This window comes from Symphalangus syndactylus, chromosome 23 (assembly GCF_028878055.3).
Source record: "Symphalangus syndactylus isolate Jambi chromosome 23, NHGRI_mSymSyn1-v2.1_pri, whole genome shotgun sequence".
Taxonomy (NCBI): domain Eukaryota; kingdom Metazoa; phylum Chordata; class Mammalia; order Primates; family Hylobatidae; genus Symphalangus; species Symphalangus syndactylus.
Window position 1 is genome coordinate 35,890,464 of NC_072445.2, and position 27,205 is coordinate 35,917,668.

Here is a 27,205-nt window from a genome sequence, read left to right on the forward strand (position 1 = left end):
TGAGCCCAGATCGTGCTGTTGCACTCCAGGCTGGGCAACAAGAGCGAAACTCTGTCTCAAAAAAAAAAAAAAGAAAGAAATGGGGGTCTTGCTATGTTGCCCAGGCTGGTCTGGAACTCCTGGCCTCAAGTGATCCCCCTGCCTGTCCTCCCAAAGCACTGGGATTACAGGTGCCCAGCCCCTGCTTTAAGTTTTAAGACACACCTGGAGACTCCAGCTGAGTTTTGCTTGAGAAGCCTGTGTTGAGGTCCTACTGGAAGCCATGCAGTGGGGCTGGAGTTCCCTTTGTGTCTGTCCCTCATACATCTCCTTCAGGTAATCAGAGAAGTAACTGGCAATCTGCCTGGCCAAAATCATCTACCAGCACCCTACCCCTATCACAATCCCATCAGAGGGAAACTCTGATTGGTTTCCCTTCCTATAAAGTCCAAGTATCCCAACCTGGAGAACTCTTCTCTCTCCTCTCTGGAGATCCAATTCAAGCCACTCCTCTTCTCTGAAACCTTAGAATTAAATGAGAAGATGAGAAGAGATGTTTCTTTGTAAATAGAATTGCCTGAGGGTCAAAGAGGCCTGTAGTTGGGAAAACAAGCTAAACAGCTGGAAAAAAAGACAGAGGGAAAAGATGGAGTGTCAACTACTGGTTATAAAATTTCTCTTCTTGGCAGGGATTGTCTCTGTGGGGATACAGATGCATCTACTGCTGAGCACACAGTAGGTGTCCAATTAGTCCTTGCTGACAATGTCCCTGTAGTGGTTTTTAAATGTTCACAAATTCCTTGATATTCTTCCCTTTAATAGGTAGAGCCTAATCCCTTCCTTTGAATGGGGGCTAGACTGATTTCTAATGAATAGAATGTGGCGGAAGTGACAGTGTATGACTTCTGAGGTGAGGTCAGAAAAGGCATTGCAGCGTCTGCTCTGTTCTCTCTTGGACGTTTTACTATAAGGGAAGCCAGTTGCTATGTCATGAAGACTCTCAAACACCCCTGTGGAGATGCCCACGTGTAGAAAGACTGAGGCCTCCTGCCAACAGCTGGCACCAACTTGTCAGTCCCATAAGTGCGCTGTCTTGGAAGGGGATCCTCCGGCCCCAGTCAAGCCTTCAAATAACAACAGTCCTTGGCAAAAGCGTGACTGTAACCACAGCTTGACTGAGCCAGAACCACCCAGTCAAGATGCTCTCAAATTCCTGTGAGAAGTAACATATGTTTATTGATATTTAAATGACTAAGAGGAAGGGAGCTGGAGAGACATTGTGGGAGGAAGAGGTTTTTGCTACCTGATTCTAGTGTGTTTCATTGACAGGCTCCTGCTCTGCAAACAGCTTTCAGCGCCCAGTTCCCGGAGTAACCAGCAACACCCAGTGGCTAGCAGCTCCTCCTGGCACTGTCCACCTTGGGCTGTAGTGTAAGCAGAATGCCTCAACTTCTGCCTCACATAGCACCTGTGTGCATGTGGCTTCTCCCGTGTCAGGCTCCTGCAGCACCCATAGGTTCTCCAGTGCCGGCTCCCGCAGCACATGAAGGCCAGCAGCACCCAGTGGGCAGCAGCTTCCCCTGCACAACCCACTGAGTTAGTTCTGTAGTCGAAAGTCTCTGGTTCCACACCTCCTTGGGAAAGAGCTTTCCCTGGCATCCTAGAGGGCATATTTCTGGCAAGTTCCACTGGCATGACAGTACAGTGACTTTTCTGCCACCTAGTGAGCTGTGGGCTGTGCTCTACTTAACAAGGTCTGGATCTCAGCCCTGGATGGGGAGAGGGTATCCCTTTCTCTTTCTTGGGTGCTGTATCTCAGCCTTGGGAGGTAGGGGCTGCTCCTCATGTCAGCTATTCATTATTCCATAGGGTTCTCATAACTCCTTACTAACCAATTCTTTGTTACTCCAATCCCGTTTTCATAACCATATTAAAATTTCCTGTTAAATTACTATGAGGTTTCTCTCTTGATCAGACCCAAGCTGATACACCAAGTTTTTTCATAATTTGTTACATGGCAGCAGATAACTAATACACCACTCCCATCTGATCTGCCCGCTAACAATTCCTTTCATTACCATCAGCCGGTTGCTATTATCATGTGCCTGCCTTGAGCAGGCTCTTCCTTCAAGGCTTTTTTTTTTTTTTTTTGAGACGGAGTCTGGCTCTGTTGCCCAGGCTGGCATGCAGTGGCGCAATCTCTGCTCACTGCAAGCTCTGCCTACTGGGTTCACGCCATTCTCCTGCCTCAGCCTCCCAAGTAGCTGGGACTATAGGCGCCCGCCACCACATCCGGCTAATTTTTTGTATTTTATTTTTAGTAGAGATGGGGTTTCACTGCGTTAGCCAGGATGGTCTCCATCTCCTGAACTCGTGATCCGCCTGCCTCGGCCTCCCAAAGTGCTGGGATTACAGGCGTGAGCCACCATGCCTGGCCCTTTAAGGCTTTGATAAGCAGTCAGATATGTCCTACTGTAGGCAGGCCGGGCACAGTGGCTCAAACCTATAAACCCAGCAGTTTATGAGGCCGAGGCAGGCAGATCGCTTGAGGTCAGGAGTTCGAGACCAGCCTGGCCAACATGGTGAAACCTGGTCTCTACTAAAAATACAAAATTTAGCCAGGCATTATGGTGCACATCCATAATCCCAGCTACTCGGGAGGCTGAGGCAGGAGAATCACTTGAACTTGGGAGGCAGAGGTTGCAGTGAGCCAAGATCGCGCCACTGCACTCCAGCCTGGGCAATAGAGCAAGACTCCATCTCAAAAAAAAAAAAAATTAGCTGGGCATGGTGGTGGGCACCTGTAATCCTAGTTACTCAGGAGGCTGAGGCAGGAGAATCGCCTGAACCTGGGGATGCAGAGGTTGCAGTGAACCAAGATCATGCCACTGCACTCCAGCCTGGGCAACAGAGTGAGACTCCATCTCACACACACACACAAAAAAAACCACAAAGAACAAAAAACATATGTCCTACTGCAAAAAATAATAAAAGAACAAGGTATATAAGATTCAAGCTTTAATTTGCCAAATGCTAAGTGAGAGGTTCAGATGAGAAGTGCTGCAGGATGCACCAGAGGCTGGTATGCTTGAAAAAAGATCTAGACTGCAGTGGGATGTCAACTTCGATGACTCTAGAAGGCACAGCCCAGTGGGAAGAAGAGGGAAGGCCATTCTAGCATTCTAGGCAGCAGGAAAGTTGTATCGAAAGTAAGCCCCAGGTGCAGTGGCTCATGCCTGTAATCCCAGCACTCTGGAGGCCGAGGTGGGCAGATCACCTGAGGTCGGGAGTTTGAGACCATCCTGGGCAACGTGAAGAAACCCCGTCTCCACTAAAAATACAAAATTAGCCAGGCGTGGTGGTGGCGTATGCCTGTAATCCCAGCTACTTGGGAGGCTGAGGCCGGAGAATCGCTTGAACCCCGGAGGTGGAGGTTGCGGTGAGCCAAGATCACACCATTGCACTCCAACCTGGGCAACAAGAGCAAAACTCTATCTCAAAAAAAGGAAAAAAAAAAAGTTTGGAGGCATCTTCTCTTTATAATAGTAATTTAAAGAAAAAAAAGAAAACATGTTTGGAGCAAGAGTACACATGGTATGATTAGGGCAGCAATGACTAGTTTGCTCCAGTTTGGCTGGAGCAGAGATGTGGCACAGTAGGCTTGTGGCAGGCAAGAGGATCACACTGTGAAGAGCCTTGAACGCAAAGCTAATTCATTTAGTTTCGTCATGTAAAAAAGGGGTCCAGTGACCACATCTTTGAGGACAAAACTCAACCTTTTGCTGAGAATACGTTTATACCTGTCAGATCATGTGACTTTGCTTTGATGCCGAGAAAGGTTTCACCATGGCAATGGGGAGCCCCTGAAGGTTTTTGAGAATGGTGCCATGTGTGATTATAAAATTAGCCTGGAGTGTGTAGGGCTGGAAAGGATGGAAACCAGGAGGAGGAAAAGTCAGGCCCAGTGTGGTGGCTCACACCTGTAATACCAACACTTTGGGAGGCTGAGGTGGGTGGATCGCTTGAGCCCAGGAGTTTGAGACCAGCCTGGGAAACATGCAAAACCTCGTCTTTACCAAAAAAATACAAAAGATTAGCTGGGCACGGTGGCACACTCCTGTAGTCCTAGCTACCCAAGGAGGCTGACGTGGAGGATCATGTGAGCCTGGGAGGTTGAGGCTGCAGTGAGCCATGTTTGCATCATTACACTTGAGCCTGAGAGACAGAGTGAGACCCTGTCTCAAAAAAAGAAAAAAAAAAAAAAGAAGTGCAAGTCCTGATGTGGAGGACAGGGCAGTAACAGTGGAAATGGGGGAAGTAGGTGGATGTGGTGGGGAGGAGAATTTGAAAGTGATGCCCAACACCTTGTTGGTGACATGGGCACACATGGAGCTGGTCGGAAGGCAATGTTGGCATTTGACAAGTTCCACTGGGGTGGCTGCAGTGTATCCAGCAGCAAGAAGGAGCAGCCTCAGGCCTGAACTCAGGAGGGAAACAAGGGATGCTGATTCAGATCTGGTAGTGACTGCCCACTCATTCTAGGAGACAGTGACGGGGTTGGCCTCCCTATATGCTCTGGCTCTTTCTGATCAGCCCAACCTCATCAAGAAACGCCCTCCCTATTCCACCTGAGTGATATGACCTTGGGCCAGGGATTAAGTGGGGACAGATTTCCTTTAAGTACTTCAGTCCTAAACTGGCCTCTAAAATCCAGAAGCATCAAGATCCTCCTCAATTTCCATAGGTTTGGGCTTAGAATCCATGACCCACTTATAGGGCCTGGACCAAAGAATGTGAGGGGAAAAGAAAAGCTCAGCAGTAGGAAGTTCTAATCCTATTTCTGCCCTAGACCAGTCATGTGACCTTGAGCAAGTCACTTTTCCATTTTGGGTCTGTTTTCCTTTCAGGAAAATGCCAGGGTTGGTCCTGGACAAGACTGGTTTTCAAATCCTGCTTCTGAAGAACACCGGGAGCCCGTGGCTGGACCAGGTTCTTTGTCCTAGATTGAGCAGTCTCAGTCTGGGAATAGCTCCAATATTAGGTTTCTCTCCTGTAGCATTTTCTTAAACCATTAGCAATCCCTACTGTTTCCCAGCAAGGATTCACAGATAAAACAATGAATGAGGGCTGGGCATGGTGGCTCACGCCTGTAATCCTAGCACTTTGGGAGGCCAAGGTTGCTGGGCGGGGCGGGGCAGGGGGTAGTGGATCACAAGGTCAGGAGATCAAGACTATCCTGGCCAACATGGTGAAACGCCATCTCTACTAAAAAATACAAAAAACTAGCTGGGCATGGTGGCACACTCCTGTAGTCCCAGCTACTCGGGAGGCTGCAGCAGGAGAATCGCTTGAACCTGGGAGGCAGAGGTTGCAGTGAGCTGAGATTGTGCCACTGTACTCCAGCCTGGCAACAGAGCGAGACTCTGTCTCAAAAAAAAAAACAAACAATGAATGAGCAACTGGGAAATGCAAATGAATGGGGAAATGGGTGACCATATTTGGTTTGACAGTCTTCTTGTTTCTGGAAACTTCATGGTTATGGTGATATATTCCTCACACCATTGTTCTGGTTTCCAAAGCTAAGTTTCAATGGCTTTTCAGGGTGCTTCACAGAGGACTCTAGGACTCCCCAGTGCCCATAACCTGAAGAGACTGGAGAAATGCTGGAGGCAACACTCTCCAAGGACCTCCCCCCAGTGATAATCTTTTGTTTTCTCAGTGATGATTTCTTTTTTTTTTTTTTGAGATGGAGTCTCGCACCTCTGTCTCCGAGGCTGGAGTGCAATGGCATGATCTCGGCTCACCACAACCTCTGCCTCCCGGGTTCAAGCAATTCTTCTGCCTCAGCTTCCCAAGTAGCTGGGATTACAGGCATGCGCCACCCCACCCGGCTAATTTTGTATTTTTAGTAGAGATGGGGTTTCTCCATATTGGTCAGGCTGGTCTCGAGCTCCCGACCTCAGGTGATCCTCCTGCCTCAGCCTCCCAAAGTGCTGGGATTACAGGCGTGAGCCACCATGCCCGGCTTTCTCAGTGATGATTTCATAGCTCCTCAGAGCCCATCTTTGAGGAATGCATGCAGAACACTGTGGTTTACATTCGTTAACTCATATAATCCCCCTTTCATTTTCCCAACAGCCTCATGAAATCAGTACTATTATTATATGCGTTTTATAGATGAGGGGCCTGAAGCTCAAACAGGGTTAATGGCTCCCCTGAGGTCACACAGTAAGTGACAGAGCTGGGACTGGAAGCTAGCACTCTGATTCCGGAGCTCCCTTTCTGACCCAGTATGCCTGCAAATCTCTGTCATTAATGCTGTCACCAAGTATCATCAGTTCTTCCTTGGACACGTGGAAAGAATGATCTTCCTTATCCCCTTTGGCTAATGAGATGTGAGCAGAAGTGATGACATTTATCACTGCCACGTTCCCTGTCCTTCTGTAATAGTTGTAGAAACACAATGAAGAAGCCTCCCTCAACCTGGGTCTCTGTGTGAGGATGCTGTGGAGTAGAGGCCTGCCCTTCCACCCCCACCGCTGATCTGCAATGGGCATGCAGTGTAAACAAGAATTAACCTTTGCCATGTTTAAGCCACTGAGGTGTGAGTGTTGTTACTGTGGCATAGCCTGGCCCATCCTAACTAATCTAATGCTATACTGTGTCCTGTTGATTATCTTTGGCTTCAACCTCCAAGCCTGACTTCTTCCAACCCCCAAAAGCAATGGCTCCACATTGATTTGAAAAGCAGCAAGAGCCAGCCTGACCAACATGCCGAACCCCATCTCTACTAAAAATACAAAAATTAGCTGGGCGTGGTGGTGGGCGCCTGTAGTCCCAGCTACTCAGGAGGCTGAGGCAGGAGAATGGCATGAACCAGGGAGGTGGAGGTTGCAGTGAGCCAAGAATTGTGCCATGGCACTCCAGCCTGGGCAACAGAGCAAGACTCTATCTCAAAAAAAAAAAAGAGAAAGAAAAGCAGCAAGAGAAGAGGGGAGCCAGTCCCCCAAACATAAAAGTGGGGATGTGTTTTGAGAGACAAGCCCATGCTGTGCCACACTCTGGAGCAGAGGTTATGCTGAATGAAATCTCCACCCAGCCCTGGAAAGCCACCGACAGACATTCAAGCTTCAAGAAACTTCAAGTTTCTCTCCCATACTCATTTATTGGCTCTCCTTAATTTTATTCCGTGTTTTTAAAGTAGGAACAACTGGGCTGGCAGGAGGAGGGCCGGGCTCTCAAGTCCTGGGGATACTGCAGGCTAACAATGACCTTGCAGGCCTGGATCTGAACATCCTCCTCAGGGTGGATGACCAGGGCAAGCAGTCGGTCTGCCAGTCGGGACTCTTCCCCAAAGAGGGATTCACTCAGGGACTGTTCGTTGTAATGCCATTTCACCGCGCGGTAGTGGGGTGCGTTCCGGCCCTCACTCAGCCGCTCAGCAAACACCAGTACCTCATACAGGAGACTCCCTGGCTGTGTGGGCTGGAACAGGTTTAGGAAGTTGGAGTGAACCTGTGATGGGAATAGAGAAAGAATGGGAATAAACTCCTAGGCAAGTTATAAAATTCTTGTTCTTGTATACTCCTATTGCCTAAACTCCCAAATATACCTAAATTTCAGACTTGAGTATATAGTAATTTTTTAGTTTTTCTTTTATTATTATCCTCTAACTTAGTTGCCTTGTAATCATAAAACATGAGTGATATGATAATATTCATTCTGGAAATTTTGTTGAGACGAATTTTAAGGCTTAGCGCGTGACTAATTTTCTTAAGTATTGTGTGTGTGCTTGAGGGGACTGTGCATTTAATCCTTGTAGATTGTTCTGAGTATGTCTAATGGCTCAAACTTATTTGTGTTATTCACCAAGAGTATATCCTCACTGGTTATGGTTTTTTAATCTATCAGTTGCTGCAAGAGTGGTTAAAATATTCCAAATCTCCCACTGTAGTGGTATATTTGTTAATTTCTCCTTTCAATTTTTGTCATATATATTTTGAGACTATGTTATTAGGTGCATACAAGTTTAGAGTTGCCCTACTGTTCTGGTGAACTGAACCACTGATTATCACAGAGTAACCTTTTCTATCCCTAATAATGCTCTTTGCCATAGTAATTTCCCCCCAATATTAAAATACCTACATTAACTTTTGTTTTGTCTCCTGTGTTCCTAACTCTCAGAGTTCAGGAAACTCCTCAAAGGGGAATCCCCCTCCCAATAAAACGGAGTCTCCTTCTACTTGGGGGAACAGAAGAGGGATGATTTTCAGTGCATTTAGTGCAGAGGCAGGAAGATAACTAAAACAATTCATCAGGGGTAAATCTGTCTGGAGAAGCCATGATTCTTCCCTCCCCCTATACCTGAGTTGGCATTCATCAGCCCCTCTTCAATTTCTTTCTTACCTGGCAGTTGAGAATGTCATAGAGAAGGTCATTCTTCTGTGCCAGGTAGCTCAGCAGTCGTACAGCTTGCACCTGAATAAAGGAAAGAGTAAAGCATGAGAAGGCAAGTGAGTCTGGGCCTGAGCAAGGAAGACATAAACCTCTGCTCCTCCCTCTAAGTACTGTGCTAGGGCTGGTCAGCAAGGCAGAGCCTTTGCCATGGTCCTCAGGCACCTGTGCCAGGATGTAGTCTGACTGCAGTATCTCCATCAAGGCAGGCATCACCCGTCGCAGCTGTGGATGCACATAGTCGGGCAGCGGAAGGTTGTTGAGGAGTCTGAGGCCCGCGATGTGCAGTTCCGTGTCCCAGATGGTGGAGATCAGTTCGAGTACTTTGATGGAGTGTTCCTGGAGTGGGAGAGAACAAAAGGGCTTACTTTTACAGGTGATCACCACTATCCCAGTATCTGACTTTACTCTTCACTGTCCCCATGGATGTCCCCTGGGCCAAACCCAATAGACAATTCTCCCTAACTCTCAACATCATTTGACCCAGTTGCCCACTCCCACTGCCTTGAAATTCTTTATTTGGCTTTTTTTTTTTTTTTTTTTTTTTTTTTTTTTAACAGACTTCTTTCCTATCTCTTCTGCCTAACCTGCTCTTTTCTACCTACCTCACTTCCGTACCGGTATCATCCAGACTTACAGTGTTAAATACGATCCACGTGCTGGTGACTCTCCCCTTTATGTCTCTAGCTCCAGCTATGTTGCCTCTCCCCTGAACTCCAGACTCATATATGCAGCTGCCAATTCCACTTTTCTCCCTGAATGTCTAATAGAGCTCTCAGAGTTAACACGCTCCCCAATCCCCAGACCTGCTCCTTCTATAGCTTTCCCTGTCTCAGCTATGGGTTACACTTTCCTTCCAGTGGCTCGGGCCAAAAACTGCTGGCATCAACTCCTTTTTTCTCTCACACTCCTTTTCCAATCCTTCAGAAAATCCTGTAGGCACTACCTTCAAAATCTATCAACATTCAAGCCACTTCTCCTCACCCCCACTTCTTACTGCGCTCTTTCAAGCCACTGGCATCTCACCAGGATTTCTGCAATAGCCTCCTGTCTCCCTGCTTCCACTCTCACCCTCTGCATCTACTTTCAGAGCAGCTGACATGTTAGACATGTCACTCCTCTGCTCAAGAGCCCCCATTTCATTCAGTGTAAAAGCTAAAGTCCTTACAGTGGCATACGATCCAATGTGATTTGCCCCTCTCTCCCTACTATTTCTTGGACTTCATCTTCTCTGCTCTCCCTCATGACCAAGGTTCCCATCACAATGGCCTCTTACATATTCCATGAACATGCCAGGTACACACCTGTCTTAGGGTGTTTGCATAGTCTGTGCTCTCTGCTTCGCGCACTCTATCCCCAAAGACTCAGAACTCACACTCACACCTCCTTTAAGACTTCATTAAAACGTTACCTTCTCAGTAAGGCCTTCTCTAACCACTCCCATCCCAGCCTTCCTTACCACCCTCCACTATTATTTTATTTTTCTCTGTAGCATTGTCACGTGTAACACACATTTTCATTTTTTTAATTTTGTTTTTTATTTTATTTTTATTTTATTTTATTTTATTGGAGACAGTCTCACTCTGTTGCCCAGGCTGGAGTGCAGTGGTGCAATCTCGGCTCACTGCAACCTCCGCCTCCCGGGTACAAGCGATTCTCCTGCCTCAGCCTCCCGAGTAGCTGGGATTACAGGTGTATGCCACTGTGCTCAACTAATTTTTGTATTTTTGGTACAGATGGGGTTTCGCCATGTTGGCCAGGCTGGTCTTGAACTCCTGACCTTAGGTAATATGCCCGCTTTGGCCTCCCAAAGTGCTGGGATTACAGGCGTCAGCCACCACTCCCGGCCTTTATTTTGAAATGATTATAAATTTACAGGAAGTTGCAAAAATAGTACAGCGAGGTCCCACCCAGTTCCCCTCAATGGTCACATCTTGCATTATAGTACAATATCAAAACTAGGGCCGGGCACGGTGGTTCACGCTTGTAATCCCAGCACTTTGGGTGGCTGAGGTGGGCGGATCACGAGGTCAGGAGATCGAGACCACAGTGAAACCCCGTCTCTACTAAAAATACAAAAAAAATTAGCCGGGCATGGTGGTGGGCGCCTGTAGTCCCAGCTACTCGGAGAGGCTGAGGCAGAAGAATGGCGTGAACCTGGGAGGCGGAGCTTGCAGTGAGCCGAGATTGTGCCACTGCACTCCAGCCTGGGCGACAGAGCGAGACTCCGTCTCAAAAAAAAAAAAAAAAATCAAAACTAGGAAATTGATGTTGGTGTAATATGTGTGCATAGTTGTATGTCATTTCAGCACACGCACATATTTGTGTAACCACGACTGCAGCCAACAGATTATCCCACCAGAACTGTCCCATTGCCACAAAGATCTATCTCAAGAGACCCCTTTAGAGTCACTCCCACCTGCTCCCCCAGCCCAAAGCCCACGCAACCACTTGTGTTTTCCATCTCTATATATGACCTTTTAAGTTTGAGGATGTTATATAAATGAGATCACACTTTATGTGATCATTTGAGATCAGCTTTTTTCACTCAGCATAATGCCCTTGAGAATCATCCAAATTGTTGTGCATATCAATATTACGTTCCTTTTTATTACTAAGTAGCATTCCATGGTAATGGCTATACCACTTTGTTTAACCATTTACCTACTGACAGACATTTTTGGTTGTTTCCAGTTTGGGGCTATTCCACATAGAACTGCTATCAACAATTGTTGATGTTTTCATTTCTCCAGGATAAATGCCCAAGAGTTCAACTGCCGGTTGGTAAATGTATGTTTAGTTCTGAAAGAAACTGCCAAACTATTTTCCAGAGTGGCTGCTGTACCATTTTATATTCTCACCAGCAATATATGAAAGATCCAGTTTTTCTATATCTTTGCCAGCATTTGGTATTGTCACTAATTTTGATTTTAGATCTTCTAATAGGTGCACAGTAATATCTCAGCGTGGTCTTCATTGCATTTCCCTAATGGCTGGTGATATTAAACATGGTTCATGTGCTTATTTGCCATCCATATATCCTCTCCAGTGAAATATCCGTTCATGTCTCTTGCCCATTTCCTAACTGGACTGCTTGTTTTAACATCAGGGTTGTTTTTTGTTTTTAGACGGAGTCTCACTCTGTCGCCCAGCCTGGAGTGTAGTGGCACGATCTCGGATGTCTCTTGCCCATTTCCTAACTGGACTGCTTGTTTTAACATCAGGGTTGTTTTTTGTTTTTAGACGGAGTCTCACTCTGTCGCCCAGCCTGGAGTGTAGTGGCACAATCTCGGCTCGCTGCAACCTCCACCTCCCAGGTTCAAGTGGTTCTCCTTTCTCAGCCCCCGAGTAGCTGGGATTACAGGTGCCCACCACCATGCCTGGCTAGTTTTTGTATTTTTAGTAGAGACGGGGTTTCACCATGCTGGCCAGGCTGGTCTCAAACCCCTGACCTTGTGATCCACCATGCCCGGCCTAATATTCAGTTTTGAAAGCACTTGATATAATTTAGCTGAGTCCTTTATCAGATATGTGATTTTCAAATATACTCCCCCAGCCGGGCATGGTGGCTCACGCCTCTAATCCCAGCACTTTGGGAGGTCGAGGCAGGCAGATCATGAGGTCAAGAGACCGAGACCAGCCTGGCCAACACGGTGAAACCCCGTCTCTACTAAAAATACAAAAATCAGCTGGGCGTGGTGGCGCATGGCTGTAGTCCCAGCTACTCAGGAGGCTGAGGCAGGAGAATGGCGTGAACCCAGGAGGCGGAGGTTGCAGTGAGCCGAAATCACTCCACTGCACTCTAGCCTGGGTGACAGAGCAAGACTCCATCTCAAAAAATATATATATATACTCTCCCAGTCTGCAGCTTTTTTCATTCTCTTAATAGGATCTTTCATGGAGCAAATGTTTTTAATTTTAATAAAGTCCAATGTATTGATTTTCCTTTTATAGATCATGCTTTTGGTGTCATGAACTCTTCACCAAGCCCAACATCCCAAAAGATTTCCTTTTCTTTTTTCTTTTTTTTTTGAGATGGAATCTCACTCCCATCAAACAGGCTGGAGGGCAATGTCGAGATCTCAGCTCATTGCAACCTCCACCTCCTGGGCTCAAGTGATTCTCCTTCCTCAGCCTCCTGAGTAGCTAGGATTACAGGCCTCCTGGGTTCAGGAATTTCTTCTTGAAAACTGCATCACCCCCACCCAGCCTCCTTTATCCACCCCCCCACCCCCCCGCCACAGCCTTTTATTTTTCTCCATGGCACTTACCACATGAAACACACTATATATTTTACTTATTTGTGTATTGCTTGCCTTGCCCTGTTAGAGTATAAATTCCACAAGCACAGGGATCTTCCCTGTTCTGTTTACTGCTTTCTCTCCTGTACTTAGAGCAGTGTGTTGGCACAAAGTGTTCAATATTACCTTTATTGAGTGAATAAAGGGATCTTGGGTTCTAAGATGCAAGATGCGGGCAGGATGTAGTGGCTCACGCCTTTAATCCCAGCACTTTGGCAGGCCGAGGCAGGCAGATCACCTGAGCTTGGGAGTTCAGGATCAACCTGACCAACATGGAGAAACCCTGTCTCTACTACAAAAACAAAAAATCAGCCGGGCGTGGTGGCACATGCCTGTAATCCCAGCTACTCGGGAGGCTGAGGCAGGAGAATCACTTGAACCCGGGAGGAGGAGGTTGCAGTGAGCCGAGAGCGCGCCATTGCACTCCAGCCTGGGCAACAAGAGCGAAACTCCGTCTCAAAAAAAAAAAAAAAAAGTAAGATGCTTGGACCTAGAGGTATTACCAAAGACAGGTAACCTCACGAGCTGCACCTTTATGAGCCATGTAAGAAGTAAGCAAGAGTCCTGGAGTGGAAGTGAGCATTCCCATCAGTACCTGCCCTTCCCTTCCCCCACCCCTCAAAAGCCGTGGAGACCCGCAGGACAGGTTGGAGTCAGCAAGTCTGGGACAGGGTTTCAGAACGAGGGAACAGCAGCAAGGGAGCATGTGAGAGCATAAAGCATGCATTGTATGTGGCTAGGTTTAGGGCAAGGAGGTGCAGCCCATGGCCAATCACGCACTTTATGCTAAGAGCCTTGAGGCAGACCCAAAGGGCCTGATGGCCTAAGAGCCCTCTGGAGAGAATGCGCTGATTTAGGGAATGGGGTGAGCTCCATTTTGGATATGTCAGGTTAGAGAACTTGAAGGACATCTAAGTGGATATGCCTAGTAGCAGCTGGCCATGGGGAAGGCAGGGGAGCCCACAGGCTGCAGAGATCCAGAAGGGCACAGCTAGATGGAAATTGAGATCAAGGAGTAACTACTTTCACCTGAAAAGAGACCAGGGGTCAGGCCCTCAGCATAAAGACACTGGGGAAAAGGAAGGGTGGGGCTCAGGCCGCCTGCATCAGAATTTCCTGGGGGATTTGTGAAAAACAAAGTTCTCCTGTTGAACTGAACTCTCTGGGCTTTTTTTTTTTTTTTTTTTTGAGACAGAGTCTCGTTCTGTGGCCCAGGCTGGAGTGCAGTGGCGTGATCTTGGCTCACTGCAAGCCTCCGCCTCCTGGGTTCAAGTGATTCTCCTGCCTCAGCCTCCCGGGTAGCTGGGATTACAGGTGCCCGCCACCAAGTCCGGCTAATTTTTGTATTTTTGGTAGAGACAGGGTTTCTCCATGTTGGCTAGGCTGGTCTCGAACTGACCTCAGGTGATCTGCCCACCTCAGCCTACCAAAGTGCTGGGATTACAGGCTTGAATCACTGCGCCCAGCCAAAATCTTTGCGTTTAACAAGCTCTCCAGGTGATTATAATATGCTTGAGAATCACAGCCTGACCAGGTGTGGTGGCTGACACCCGCAATCCCAGCACTTTGGGAGGCTGAGGCGGGTGGATCACTCGAGCTCAGGAGTTCGAGACCAGCTTGGGCAACACGGCAAAACCCCATCTCTACAAAAAAATACAAAAATTAGCCGGGCATATTGGTGCATGCCTGTAATCCTAGCTACTAGGGAGGTTGAGGTGGGAGGATCACTTGAGTCCTGGAGGTGGAAGTTGTAGTAAGCTGAGATCGTACCACTGCACTTGAGAAGGCTGAGGGATGAAGCAGCAAGCAGAGATCTCTCTAGGTATTTTTTTCTGTTTGTTTCTCAATCTATTTTTATTCTTTTGTGGGTTTGCTTTTGTTGATATATCATAGTTGTACATATTTTGAGGATACATGTAAAGAAAATTTTTTCCCCAAAAAAGTTTGATGCCAAAAATTAAAAATGTGGACCACGCACGGTGGCTCATGTCTGTAATCCCAGCAGTTTGGGAGGCTGAGGCAGGCAGATCACTTGAGGCCAGGCATTTGAGACCAGCCTGGCCAACATGGTGAAACCCTATCTTTACTAAAATACAAAAAAATTAGCCAGGCGTGTTGGTGCATGCCTGTGATTCCAGCTACTCTGGAAGCTGAGGCACAAGAATTGCTTGAACCTGGGAGGCAGAGGTTGTAGTGAGCCGAGATCGTGCCACTGCACTCCAGCCTGGGCAACACAGCAAGACTCTGTCTCAAAAAAAAAAAAAAATTAAAATGCGAAATTATCAAACGTTAGGTTATCACACAATAGAACACTCGTGCAGGGCTGGTGGGGTGAAAATGGATACCGCCCTCCTGGAAAAGTTGGGCATACCCTTTGACCAAACCATTCCACTCCTGCGTACACACCTTAGAATCCTCTCTCAGGCACACAAGGGAGATGAACACAGGAATGTTCACAGCACAATGTGAGTGTGACAAGCACCTGGAAACAATGCAAATGCCTAACAACAGGCAAGTGGCAGAGTATTCACGAAGGAGACCACCACAGAGCAGTGAGAGACCCAAGGGGCAGAATCTCTTGAGCCCAGGGGTTCAAGGCCAGCCTGAGAAACATAGTACTCCCGTACTCACTGAGCACACCCGTACTCCAAGCTACTACGGGGGAGGTGGGAGGATTGCTTGAGCCCGGGAAGTCAAGGCTGCAGTGAGCCAAGATCACGCCACTGCACTCCAGCCTGGGTGACAGAACGAGACCCTGTCTCAAAAAAAAAAAAAAAAAGAAGGAAGCAGAGCTGCCCAATAAGGATGAATCTCTCAATGTAGCAGGGAGGAAAGGCCAACCACAGAATAGAAACCATCTACTGCCATGTACATGAAGCTTTACATACCAGACTATATTTTACCTCTTTATTATCTGCTGTGCCCTGCTAGAATATGCAAGGATACATACATGGTAAAACTACAGAGAAAATTTGGAACTGCTAAACAAAATGCAGGGCAATGACTGCCTCTGGTGGGGGAGGCAGCCAAGATGTGAGAGGGGGCTGTGCTCTATTTCTTGGCCTGGGCATGTTCTGTTTTATTGTTATTCCTTCTACCTTACACATATACAATATTTGCAAGTTTTATATATTTTATTTGTTTTTAATTTGGGAGAGATAGACTATTTGCCAGGAAGAGATGTGGAGGTCAAGGGAGAGGCTTTTGTGGTTTTGCCTTGTAACATGGGAGGGGTTGGAGCCTAGTGCATGCTGACGGGGAGTGTAAGCAATCAGAGAGGCCCTTAAGGAAGGGGTGGGAGGCAGGATTGAGACTATCACTGGCCACAGACCAGGAGAAAGCCATTTTTTCATGGCAGCAGCAGGAAAGCAGGGAGGATGGGTGTGGATACTCTAAGTTTGGGGGTATGACAGCAGGGAAAGGGGGAAGTGATGTGGTGTTTTACATTTTCTCTATGGAGAAATGGAGAAGGTATCCGTGGCCCTGACACCAACCTCTGATTAACACAGGCCCAGGGGATGCAGTACAAAAAATACATCTGATCTTTGTCCCTAGTTCCAGGAACAGAGCTCCTGAAACCTTTGGAATTTCCTGAGTGACAGCAGTGTCCTTTGTTACTGCAAACCAACCCTTTTTGGTCACAACAGAGCTTATGCTAATGAACTGACTCTAGGCAGGGCCCTTGGATAGCTTCTGGTTACCAGAAAGACCAAAGCATGATTAGAAGGTTGGGATTTTCAGCTTTGCTCCCAACTTCTGGGGAGGGGTGAGCAGCTGGACATGATTTAATTCATCAAGACTACTTAATAAAAACCTCTGACCAATGGGGTTCAAAGAGCTTCCTGGTTGTTGAACACGTAGAAGTGCTGGGAACAGCAGGGTGCTCATGAAGTGGGCCTGTGGCAGGCCTCCGTAACAACTGTTTCAGTACTGACTGTGTGGTTAAGTTAAATGTTAAAAGCCAGTGCCCTTATACAAAGACTGGAATGTAACAAAAGCCCACCAGTTTTGCCTAGGCCTTTCCTGGGCCTTAAAGCATGACAAAATTACGAAGGAATTCTTAATGGGACCCATTTAGGATTAAACAAGTTTTACTGTGGGGGGGGGGGGAACTGAAGAAACTCCCCAGGTGTCCACAAACAAGTTTATTGGGGGTCTGAAGGAATTACTCAAAACTCCTTGATTTAGCAGGAGACAAAATAAGGGTAGTCACCCCAGCACCCGGACCCATTTAGATTAAGTAAATTTACTGAGGCTCCAGAGGAAGGTCTTCAGGACTCAGACCTTAGTTATAGATTAAAAGAAGTTAATCACTTATGTCTTTAGATGAATGCACACTTACACAGAGACATATAGCTTAGAAAGTATATAAGCTCCGAAAAACTTTGTAATTTTGAGTTGGTCCAGCGATAATTTCCAGGCCTTCTCCCTGTAACCGGTTACAGAAATAAAAACTCTCTTCCTCCTCAGTTCATCTGCATCTCGTTATTGGGCCACGAGCAATAGCAGCCTGACCCTCAGTTTGGTCCGGGAACAGGCCTGGAAGCTCCGTGCCCTGACACCCTGCCCTATGTGTCTCCTCCATTTGGCTGTTCCTGAGTTGTGTCCTTTATAAAAAAGCAGTAATAGTAAGTAAAGTCCTTTCCTGAGTTCTGGGAGCCATTCTAGCAAATTACTAAATCTAAAAAGGGAGTTGTGGGAACCCCTGAATTCATAGCGGGCCAGTCAGAAGTCAGACCTATGATTGGTACCTGAAGTTGGGGGGAATTCTTGGCAGACTTAGCCCTTAACCTGTGAGGTCTCCCCTAACTATGGATAGTGTCTGAACTGAATTGAATTGTTGAACACCCAGCCAGTGTTGGGAATTGGTGTCAGAAAAAACGTGGCAGTGGCAGGGAGCTTGTAAGACAGTGAGGGTCCTTCTATTTGGGGTTGAGAGGTACCACCAGTGCCTCAATTCCATTTCATCCTGAAATTCAAAGGCCTTCATGACCCTGCTGGGAATCTGACCACCGTTTTCCCACTTATTTCTGGGTTACAAATTCACACCCAAACAAAATTCTGGAACATGACCATTTATCCTATGGTAATTAAAGGACTTAAGGACTATAGACACCCTGCGTGCCCCACCACGCATCCCTGGGCTCACCTGGATTTTGAGCCTGAATTTTCTGATGCCAGAGAAAGCTTTAAGTGTATTCAGAGCTTGGGTTTTGACACTGTTGTCCTTGTCATCCAGCATGTAGCCCAGTAACACGATGTCATCCGTAGTACAAGCAGAGGCCTGGAGTATGTGGGGAGAGATGGAAGAGGCAGGAGAAGCGGGTGTTCTGGGCCCACTGCCCCCCACGTCACCAAGATCCCTCTGCACACCCCTCCTGCTATCAGCCAGAGAGAGGTCCCAGGATATAGTCTGGCCATTCCAGGGGCAGGGATCGGCCGTAACCCCCAGGGGCCAGGCCGGCTAGTGGGGACCTCCTGCTTCCTTTCCCTCACCTCAGCCTCCAGCAAGTACACACAGCGAGTGATACTGTGCAGGATCATGCTCTTGGCGTACTCATCCTGTTTGCACTCCAAAGAGTTGAGGAGCCTCCGGAGCTCACCTGAGTCCCGCCCGTGCCGCTCTCGCTCGACTGCCAGGCCTAGACAGCCACCCCAGCCCAGTTCAGGCTGTGGACTCAGAAGCGTTGAAAGAATGGGGTTGGGAAGTAGGGGACAGGGACTTGGGGACAAGGCTGCCTTGCCTTTTCGGAGAAGCCTTCTCGCCATATGCAGGACCACCATGTACAGCTGAACGAATGTTTACTGCACAAGGGCACCCTATCTAATGTTGTATTGTCCATAACGTACCATCATAGATTTGTCCATTTACTCTAACAACTGTCTGGCCTATGGCGGTAACAAGTAGTATTTCATCATAACCAGTATATGGCAACGATATTCCAGCAGATGGCAATAAAGAGTCTTGCAGAAGGGGCTCATTTTCCTACTCTGCACAAAAGAACATGTGGACTAGTGGAAGCTCTGGGCATATAGTAAGTCCTCCAATTTTCCCTTTCCTTAAAGCCTCACGTCCCTAGGGCAGAAAAGGGATGGGGGGAGCTGCTGACACCAAGTTTCCAAGAAGTGGAATCCTGGGAGCCAGAGGAAATGTAGTATTTGGAGACCTGCCAGATGAGTCTGAGGATCCACTTGAGTGAGATTCAGGGACCCTGAGCTAGCATCTCTGGCAGGGCCTTGCCTAGGGCGCTGCAGGGTGGGCTTGAGGAAGATGGAGAAGAGAAAGACAAAGGAAAGAGGAACTTGGAGGCATCACCTTTGGGCCCTCCCACAGCAGAGGCCTCGGGAGCCGGTGCCTCCTGGGGCAGAGCCCTCTCCCCAGGGCCCAGACACTCACGGGCGATGCAGATGGGTGAGTTGCTACAGAGTGGTGGTTTGCATTTTATGCCGGCCTTGATGGCCTTGTAGAGCAGGTAGATTGCTCCGGCGCCTGTGGCCAGGCTGACTACACTTTTGCGGATGTCCAGTTGCCCCAGGTATTGGGGGATGCTCTTGCCCATGTCTTCAGTGTTGCCCTGGGTCCAGGTGAGAGCTAGGCCCAAGGCACCTGTGGGAGGCCTTCCAGAACCAGAACTCTGGCAGGGTCAGGAACCAGGATACCAGAATTGGAACCCAGGCAACAAAGGAAACTGGGGAGATAATGGGATGGAGGGCAGTGGTCAGGAAATGGGGCAGCCAGGAGTGCTTGAGAACAGATGGGGCTAGGCACAGTGGCCCACACCTGTAATCCCAGCACTTTGGGAGGCCGAGGCGGGCAGGTCACTTGAGGTCAGGAGTTTGAGACCACCCTGGCCAATATGGTGAAACCTCGTCTCCATTAAAAATACAAAAAAAGTAGCCAGGCATCGTGGCGCACACATGTAATCCCAGCTACTCAGGAGACTGAGGCAGGATAATTGCTTGAGCCTGGTAGGCTGAGGTTGCAGTGAGCTGACACGCCACTGTACTCCAGTCTAAGTGACAGAGCAAGACTCCATTTCAAAAAAAAAAAGAGAAGGTTCTGCTTTAGAGACCACAGGAGATGAAGCATAAGACGGAAGGGGAATAAAACGGGAGAGAGCAGAAGGGTCCTTCACATCTACTCTTCTTTAAGGGGAGACCCCAGCAGGTAGCTCCAGAGGCTGTCTTTCCACCATTAGAGGGCAGCAGAGGTCCATTTCCGGGCTGGGGCCTTAGGGTATTTCTGGGAGGGGTGTTTGGGGTATGCCCATTGACAACCCTGTTCCTTTTCTTTCCAGGCCCTCCCATCTGTGATCTCTCCACCCTAGATCTACCCCTGGGCCTTGGGGTGTTTCTTCAGGTAGGGTTCCCTCCCCACATCAGAGGATGAAAAGGAGGGGAGCATCTTAGAAAGCATGCACAGACTCTGAGGCAAATCCACCCTTTTCCAGCATCTGAGTGTTGCCCTGAAGTTTACCTGTTTGACAAAAAGCTCTTGAGGACAGCTACCTTTGCATCTCCAGCATAGAATCTCGTACTTAGCAGGTGGTTTAAGTCATGTTCTGCCATTCTTTAAGGACTTGGGGGCAGAACAAAGACAGCATCTAGTAACTGGGGCTCTAGACCCATCTAACCAGAGTGACCTTGGAGGAGAAAGGGATCGCCTTTGCCTTAGTCTGTTTCTGCATTTGTAACCTAAAGGGATTCAGATTTACCATTCTAAAACTCCAGGATTAAAATGTGGGTAAGTCTGTGCCTTTCAGCTAAATTTGGAAGTACCACTTCTCAGCCTCCCCAGAGGTACAATGAGCCTTGTGAGGTCCTGTGGAGTCAGAAGATGCCACCACCCCAGAGGATGTGAGCCCACCTGTGGAGGCCCTGATCCCCACCACTAGGATGGGGCAGGTGAGACCAGACCCTTCCCTCTTCCCCACCAGGCTCTCCCCACAGCTTCTGACCCCACTCTCTGTTGCAGAACAGGCAAGTGGCCAGCACCAAACTAGGGCCACGCCCACAGCCAGTGCTGAGCATGCTGCACCAGAACAGGTGTTCACCTACCTGGCCCTGAGCCCTTTTTGGGAGAACTGGGACAAAAGGCTGTGGGTCCTGGGCTGCACCCAGGATGGAAGGAGGTAGGGAAACAGCATCTCCAATGATGCTGTGGCCAGCCAGGCCTGCCCACTCAAGAGCCTTGGCCCAGTACACCCTAGACAGCAGGCAGGGAATAAGCAACACTCCTGAGTGGCCATTCTCTTCCTGTCCCCAGCCCTCCTCAAGGGTCATTCCTGGCACTCTATTCAGCCCCAAGGTGAGTGACTACATGAACTCCCCGTGGTGAGGGGTGAGTAGAAGCCCATGGAAGCCTCCCCACTGCCATGCAGCCCCGTTGCATCTCCACTGAACTCTGGGCAGAAAACAGCTGCCTGATGGGAACTGTCATTTAGGTTCCAAGGCTACTTTGGTGGATCTGAGAATAAGTCCCTCAAGACAAGGTCCTTGCTCTGCCTTTCTCCAGGGTGGGACCCAGAGTTACTGGCCCCTCCATCCCACGGAGCTGATTCTGCAACCCTCACTTCCTAAGCACATGTAAGGCTCACCTGTTCTTTAAAGACCTCCAAAAAAGTGTTCTTTCTTGGCTGCAACCTAACTCCCTCCTGCCACACCTAAGGCCCATTTCTTCTGGTTCTGCCTTCAAATGATTCAGATTAGAGGCAGAGTCATTCCTAGAGTGACATTTTTACTAGTCCACAATACAACAAAAAAATTAAAGACAAAGGAATGTCTATTTGTTGGCATAAAGTCCATTGACCATCTTTACTTGGGAATAATTGTTTTCTTTCTTTCTTTTTTTTTTTTCTTTTTTTGAGACGGGGTCTCACTCTGTCACCCAGGTTGGAGCGCAGTGGTGCAATCTTGGCTCACTGTAACCTCTGCCTCCCAGTCTTAAACAATCCTCTCGCCTCAGCCTCCCAGTCTTAAACAATCCTCTCGCCTCAGCCTCCCAAGTAGCTGGGACTACAGGCATGCACCACCACACTGGGCTAATTTTTTGTATTTTTGGTAGACACAGGGTTTTGCCATGTTGCCCAGTATGGTCTCAAACACCTGAGCTCAGGCAATCCATCTGCCTTGGCCTCCCAAAGTGCTGGAATTATAGGCACGAGCCACCACACCTTGCTGGGACTAACAGATTCAGATGATGTCATTCCTATTTTGAGAATTAAAATGTATTTTCTTAGGTCAGGTGTGGTGGCTCACACTTGCAGTCTCAGCACTTTGGGAGGCTGAGGCGAGTGGATTGCTTGAGCCCAGGAGTTCGAGCCTGGCCTGGGCTCAAGCAAAACCCCCGCCTCTACAAAAAATACAAAAATTAGCTCAGCGTGCTGGTGCGTGCCTGTAGTCCCAGCTACTCTGGACGCTGAGGTGGTAGGATTGCCTGAACCTGGGAGGCAGAGGTTGCAGTGAGCCGAGATCATGCCACTGCACTCCAGCCTGGGTGACAGAGCCAGACCCTGTCTCAAAGAAACAGAAGTATTTTCTTTAATGATGGTGATAATAGATGGTAGGTATGTTCTGCATGCCCTTAGGGAGCATAAATTTAAAGCTGCAACTCTTTTTGGGAACCTGGCTTTCACTTGTTTTCTCGCTTTGTTTTTCTGTCAAATCCAGAAATCTGGAACCACTGGTTAAAAAGAAGTCTGAGAGCCAAAATACACACAGCCAGCTGTGAGTTATTTACCTGCCTTACCCAGGAAAAGGACATGAGCTGCCCAAGCACACACCTCTTTGCCATCTATGCCAGCATTTTTACCTTCAAGGCCGATGTTCTCATCGTGTTAAGTACATTTGAGTTTAGTAAGTAAGTATGGGTTCTAGCCAGGGTTCAAAACCAGTTCAGGACTGGGTGCGGTGGCTCACGCCTGTAAACCCAGCACTTTGGGAGGCCCAGACGGGCAGATCACAAGATCAGAGTGGCCAGCCTGGCCAACATGGGGAAACTCCGTCTCTACTAAAAAATACAAAAATTAGCTGGGCGTGGTGGTGTGCATCTGTAATCCCAGCTACTCAGGAGGCTGAGGCAGAATTGCTTGAACCCGGGAGGGGGAGGTTGCAGTGAGCCGAGATCGCACCACTGAACTCCAGCCTGGCGACAAAGCGAGACTCCGTCTCAAAACAAACAAACCAGTTTAGTCACGGACTTAGCTTTGTGATCTCCTTGTGCCTCATTTTCCCCACCTGTAAAATAGAAACAATAAGACTTACTTTATGGGATTGTTTGTGAGGATTAAGTAAAGCACTTGGAACAGTGCCCAGCACACAGCTCAACAAATGTTTACTATAATCCTAATTATCTCCGTGGGTTTCACCTGGACAACATGTGGGGTGTGGGCAGGCAGTGAGAACACAGATGGTAGCCCTCAACGCATCCCAGCCTGAAAAGTACATGAGTCAGCCCTTCCTTCCACTTACCCACTACCTCTCACGCTGGTCGTCTTTTTTTTTCTCTCTCTTTTTTTTTTTTTTGAGACGGAGTCTGGCTCTGTCACCCGGGCTGGAGTGCAGTGGCACCATCTCGGCTCACTGCAACCTCTGTCTCCCAGGTTCAAGCAATTCTTGTGCCTCAGTTTACCAAGTAGCTGGAACTACAGGCGCGCACCACCACGCCCAGCTAATTTTTGTATTTTTAGTAGGCTGGATTTCACCATTTCGGCCAGGCTGGTCTCGAACTCCTGCCTTCAGGTGATCCGCCTGCCTCGGCCTCTCAAAGTGCTGGGATTACAGGCTTAAGCCACCACACCAGGCCTCCCTGGTCTTCTAAAAGTGAATCAATCCCAACTCCTGTAATCCATGTAACTGCTTTGAGTGACTCTGGAGCCATCTTTGAAGCCCCCACAAATACCTAAATGAGGAACCGGAGCCCTGCAACACATTCCCCTAAACTGTGTTCCTAAGAACCATCCAACTACCTGTGGAATCCTAAGGCCCCTTCCTCATTCTCTTTACCAGTCCTGGCAATGGTTGTTTGAGCCTAGTTAATGACAGAAGCTCCAGACAGATGCTGTTGGGGGTCCTCTACGGAAAGACACCGCCATTCCCGAGGGTGACGCTGCAGCGGCCCAGCAGTTGTGCGCATAGAAGCTAAGGGGAAATTACCCTACCCTAAAACTCCAGTGAAAAGCCCTTCGCAGTCTGACAGCCTTGCATTCACATCCCAACAGTGTGGGGTTTGGACAAATTCCATAATCTGAGTCTGTTTCCTCCTCTAGAACGCGAGTCTATGAATTCCTGTCTACTGCCTGGAAGTGCCGCTGTCAGGACTGACTGAGATAATGTGTGTACTTTCGGTGCACAGGGGACGCTCAACACGTGCGAGCTTCCCTTGCAGAAAGCCAAGAGATGAAAGGCTGGGGGCCGCCCCTGCCTTGACGTGGATCCCATACTCTCCGAGATCATCTCCCCAGCTAGCGCTTACTCCTGCCCAGGAACCAGATCCTGGGGCCTCCGGGTAGCTCAGCCTAAGGCGCGGGGAGCAGAGGGGGCCAGCGCCCCCAGAGGAGGAGGTTGGGGGGGGAAGGAGGCCGCGCCTTTCCCCGTCCCGGGCCTCCCCCCTTCTTGCTCTCCCTCCCCGGACTACCTCCTCCCCCCGCGCGCATCCGGCGACGGGCACAGGATGTTCTTTCGCTCCAGTCCCCGCTCCGCCCCCGCTCTCACTTTCTCTTCGCTCCCCTCCCCCACTCCCGCCGCGCCCGGCGCCGGCACCTAGTTTAACTCTTTCTCTCCCGCGCTTGGCGGCGCCTGCGCGCCTCCTGGGCGGGGGTCCCATCCTTCCCGCCCGCCCCCCAGGACGCGGAGCGAGGGGGCTTCCCGGGAAGGGGCGGGCCTGGGCTAAGCGCTGGGCCCAGGTTCTCAGGATCTTGTGGCCCGCAGCTGTTGGAGAGGGCTCAATGGGATACGGCACTCTCTAGAACCCCCGCTAGTTCACCCGGGTGAGGGTGGGGGTGGAGGTGGAGGTGGGTAGCCACACTCGAGACAACTGCGCGCCCGAGAAAGGAGGCCAGGCGGGCTTAGTTAGATGCTGGCCCGGCGGGAGGCGAGTAGGGTCAAAGGCCACCAACCTCGTCCTCCCCCCAGGTTCGGATGCGGAGGGGCCCAGGGCACCAGGAGAGGATGGCGATAGGCCACGCCCCTCGTCGACGTCACTGATGTCAAGGCAACCGGGGGCGGGACGGTGGGCTAGAGAAGGGCAGACCTCAGGGAATTGAGGCTGCCGGTGGCTCTGGGACGGGGTGGGGGTGGGGGTGGGGGCGCAGCGGGGGGGGCTTTTCAATTTGCTTCACTCAATGATGTCCAAAAAACGGAGTGAGGGTCAGCTTCTGTTCGCTCGTTGATTCAACAGGCATTTATTGAGCGTTATGCTTGGGGCTGTGCTTAGGCACTGGGATATTGCGTGCTATCCGAACCCTGCCAGTTGTTGTGAACTAGGGTAGGGTGGCTCTGTGTCCCTGGAACGGACGTAATTATTAACAGTGCCCCTTTTCAAGTTTAAAGTGTCCCAGTATGGGCAGTAGTTAAGGCACACCTTCCTCCCAATTCAGGAAAAGCTCCAACCATACGGGGAAGGAATATAAACTATTGAGTACAACAGGCACTTTCCTGGTGCTTTGTATTCTCTGTAATTTTTGCCCCTCATTCTGCAAAACAAGTGTCACTAGCGACTTTTGCAGACGAAGAAACTGGCTCAGGGAGGTTAAGAGACTTACCCAGGGCCAAACAGCTAAGTGTTGGAACCAGGATCCAGACCCAAGTTTTATGTGCCCTCCAAAGTATTTCATGCCCACTTCTCAAAATAAGTAGATGATATCAAATAAATAAAAGACACTGTCCCTGCCATTAAGGAGCCTACAGCCTATGGGAGAAGGGGCTTAAAATACCGCAGTACATAACTAAGCAATAAAATATAGAAAAAATTAGGTGGGGCGCGGTGGCTCACGCCTGTAATCCCAGCACTTTGGGAGGCTGAGGCGGGTGGATCACCTGAGGTCAGGCGTTCAAGACCAGCCTGACCAATATGGTGAAACCCTGTCTCTACTAAAATGCAAAAATTAGCCGGGCATGGTGGCGTTCAACTGTAGTCCCAGCTACTCGGGAGGCTGAGACAGGAGAACTGCTTGAACCGGGGAGGCAGAGGTTGCAGTGAGCCGAGATTGCCCCACTGCACTCCAGCCTGGGCGACAGCGCAAGACTCCATCTCAAAAAAAAAAAAAGATTAAAGGCAACTCACAGGCTCAGAGGGAAGCCACTAGTTACGCCACTCTCCTTTCCTTTCCACCTTCTGCCCTCCTCTGTGGTTTTGTTCTCTTACTGAGCAGGCATCTGCCCTCCCAGCAGGCATCTGCCCTCATTCTACTCTGCACCCAAGGTTTTGCAGTTGGTATTTGCCACAACCTCCCTGATATTAACTTGGATGTCAGCCTCTCCCTTCCCCACCAGCCACCACCACCCCCCCCCCCCGAAGATTTTGGGGAAATGAAAAATAGTGGCACTTCAAACAAAAGGGCCCCAGTGAGCATCAGTAAGCCAATAGGCTTAATGGGACTGGGGAGACCAAGGCAGGAGAGAGAATCAGAAGGATGGAAAGGGAACACCACCAAATGAATGGGTCACTTGAGGAACATTTGCTGCCCTCCTGCTGTGCAGGAGGCACTGCACTAAACTCCGTCTGTGGCCTGGACATGCCATGAATGAACTCAGGTCTCATAACAGAGAGTACACAGGTTAGCTAGTGTACTCACTGTGCTTGGTTGAGGAGTCTAGAGTTGATAACATACACAATAAATGATGTTTGAGAAAGATTATTCCAGCAGGGCGTGTAGGAGGAAGAAAAAAGAAAGGACAGTGTGGCAGCTGCTGTGAGAATTTGGGCCAAAGGTGGAATCTATGGGGCTGGAGGGGAAAGGGTGAAGGAGAAAAGTAATGAACAAACAATATCTTTTGAAATAAAAGCAACAAAGGGAAGAATTTGATAAGAGATCAGACATAAGGATGGTGAAGGAGAGAAAGCAGTTAAAAATTAATCTACCTTTGCAGTGAGTTTCAGGACTGGGAGGGTCATGGTGGGCAATGGGGAGGAGCTGGTGTGATGGGCATGAATATTAGTTCGGTCACTTCTAGGCCATGTAAGGGCAGGTGTCCTGTATGTGACTGGACTTGGAGATAGGGAAGTCCAGAAGAGCAGTGGGCTGATGTCTAAGAGTGTCCCTGTCACAGCCTCGAGCAATCACTGACCTGGGATCACGGACAGATTTCAAGCATCAGGAAGAGGGTGGGAGTAGATGGCAGTGAAGGTGCCTCCTGACTGGGAGATGCAGTGTGCATTGGCTGGGTAAGAGCCTGTGTGGGAAGTGTGATGTATGTATGGGAAGGGGGTCCACGGCCCAGGCCTGTGTTGGCATCTTTAGCCACAGAGGGTG

At 49.0% G+C, this 27,205-nt stretch overlaps 1 protein-coding gene across 3 annotated transcripts; it reads right to left on the reverse strand.

Annotated features, from left to right (window-relative positions):
- Positions 1 to 7,132: 7,132 nt before the first annotated feature.
- On the reverse strand, positions 7,133 to 19,701 carry ARMC12 (armadillo repeat containing 12). Of its 3 annotated transcripts, none has more exons than XM_055264479.2 (6): positions 19,132 to 19,701; positions 18,231 to 18,376; positions 17,884 to 18,018; positions 8,599 to 8,772; positions 8,386 to 8,457; positions 7,133 to 7,464 (listed from the first exon to the last, which is right to left on the reverse strand). In XM_055264479.2, the coding sequence occupies exons 1-6, from the start codon at positions 19,292 to 19,294 to the stop codon at positions 7,162 to 7,164; spliced, it is 993 nt and encodes a 330-aa protein (XP_055120454.2). In that variant the 5' UTR covers positions 19,295 to 19,701; the 3' UTR covers positions 7,133 to 7,161. The 3 variants fall into 3 exon arrangements, with proteins under 3 accessions (XP_055120454.2, XP_055120452.2, XP_055120453.2); XM_055264477.2 differs by having other exon boundaries at positions 7,133 to 7,494; positions 19,051 to 19,698; XM_055264478.2 differs by having other exon boundaries at positions 7,133 to 7,494; positions 19,132 to 19,693.
- Between the last annotated feature and the right edge of the window lie 7,504 nt (positions 19,702 to 27,205).

Bases quoted from the DNA above. Each gene is read 5' to 3' on its own strand.
- ARMC12 (XM_055264477.2), bottom strand. From the start codon at position 19,294: ATGGGCAAGAGCATCCCCCAATACCTGGGGCAACTGGACATCCGCAAA. The intron at 18,377-19,050 runs GTGATGCCTCCA...GTGGCTGTCTAG, and splicing joins TGCTGTGGGAGGGCCCAAAG to GCCTGGCAGTCGAGCGAGAG. The intron at 8,773-17,883 runs GTGAGCCCAGGG...CTCCCACTCCAG, and splicing joins AATTCAGGCTCAAAATCCAG to GAACACTCCATCAAAGTACT.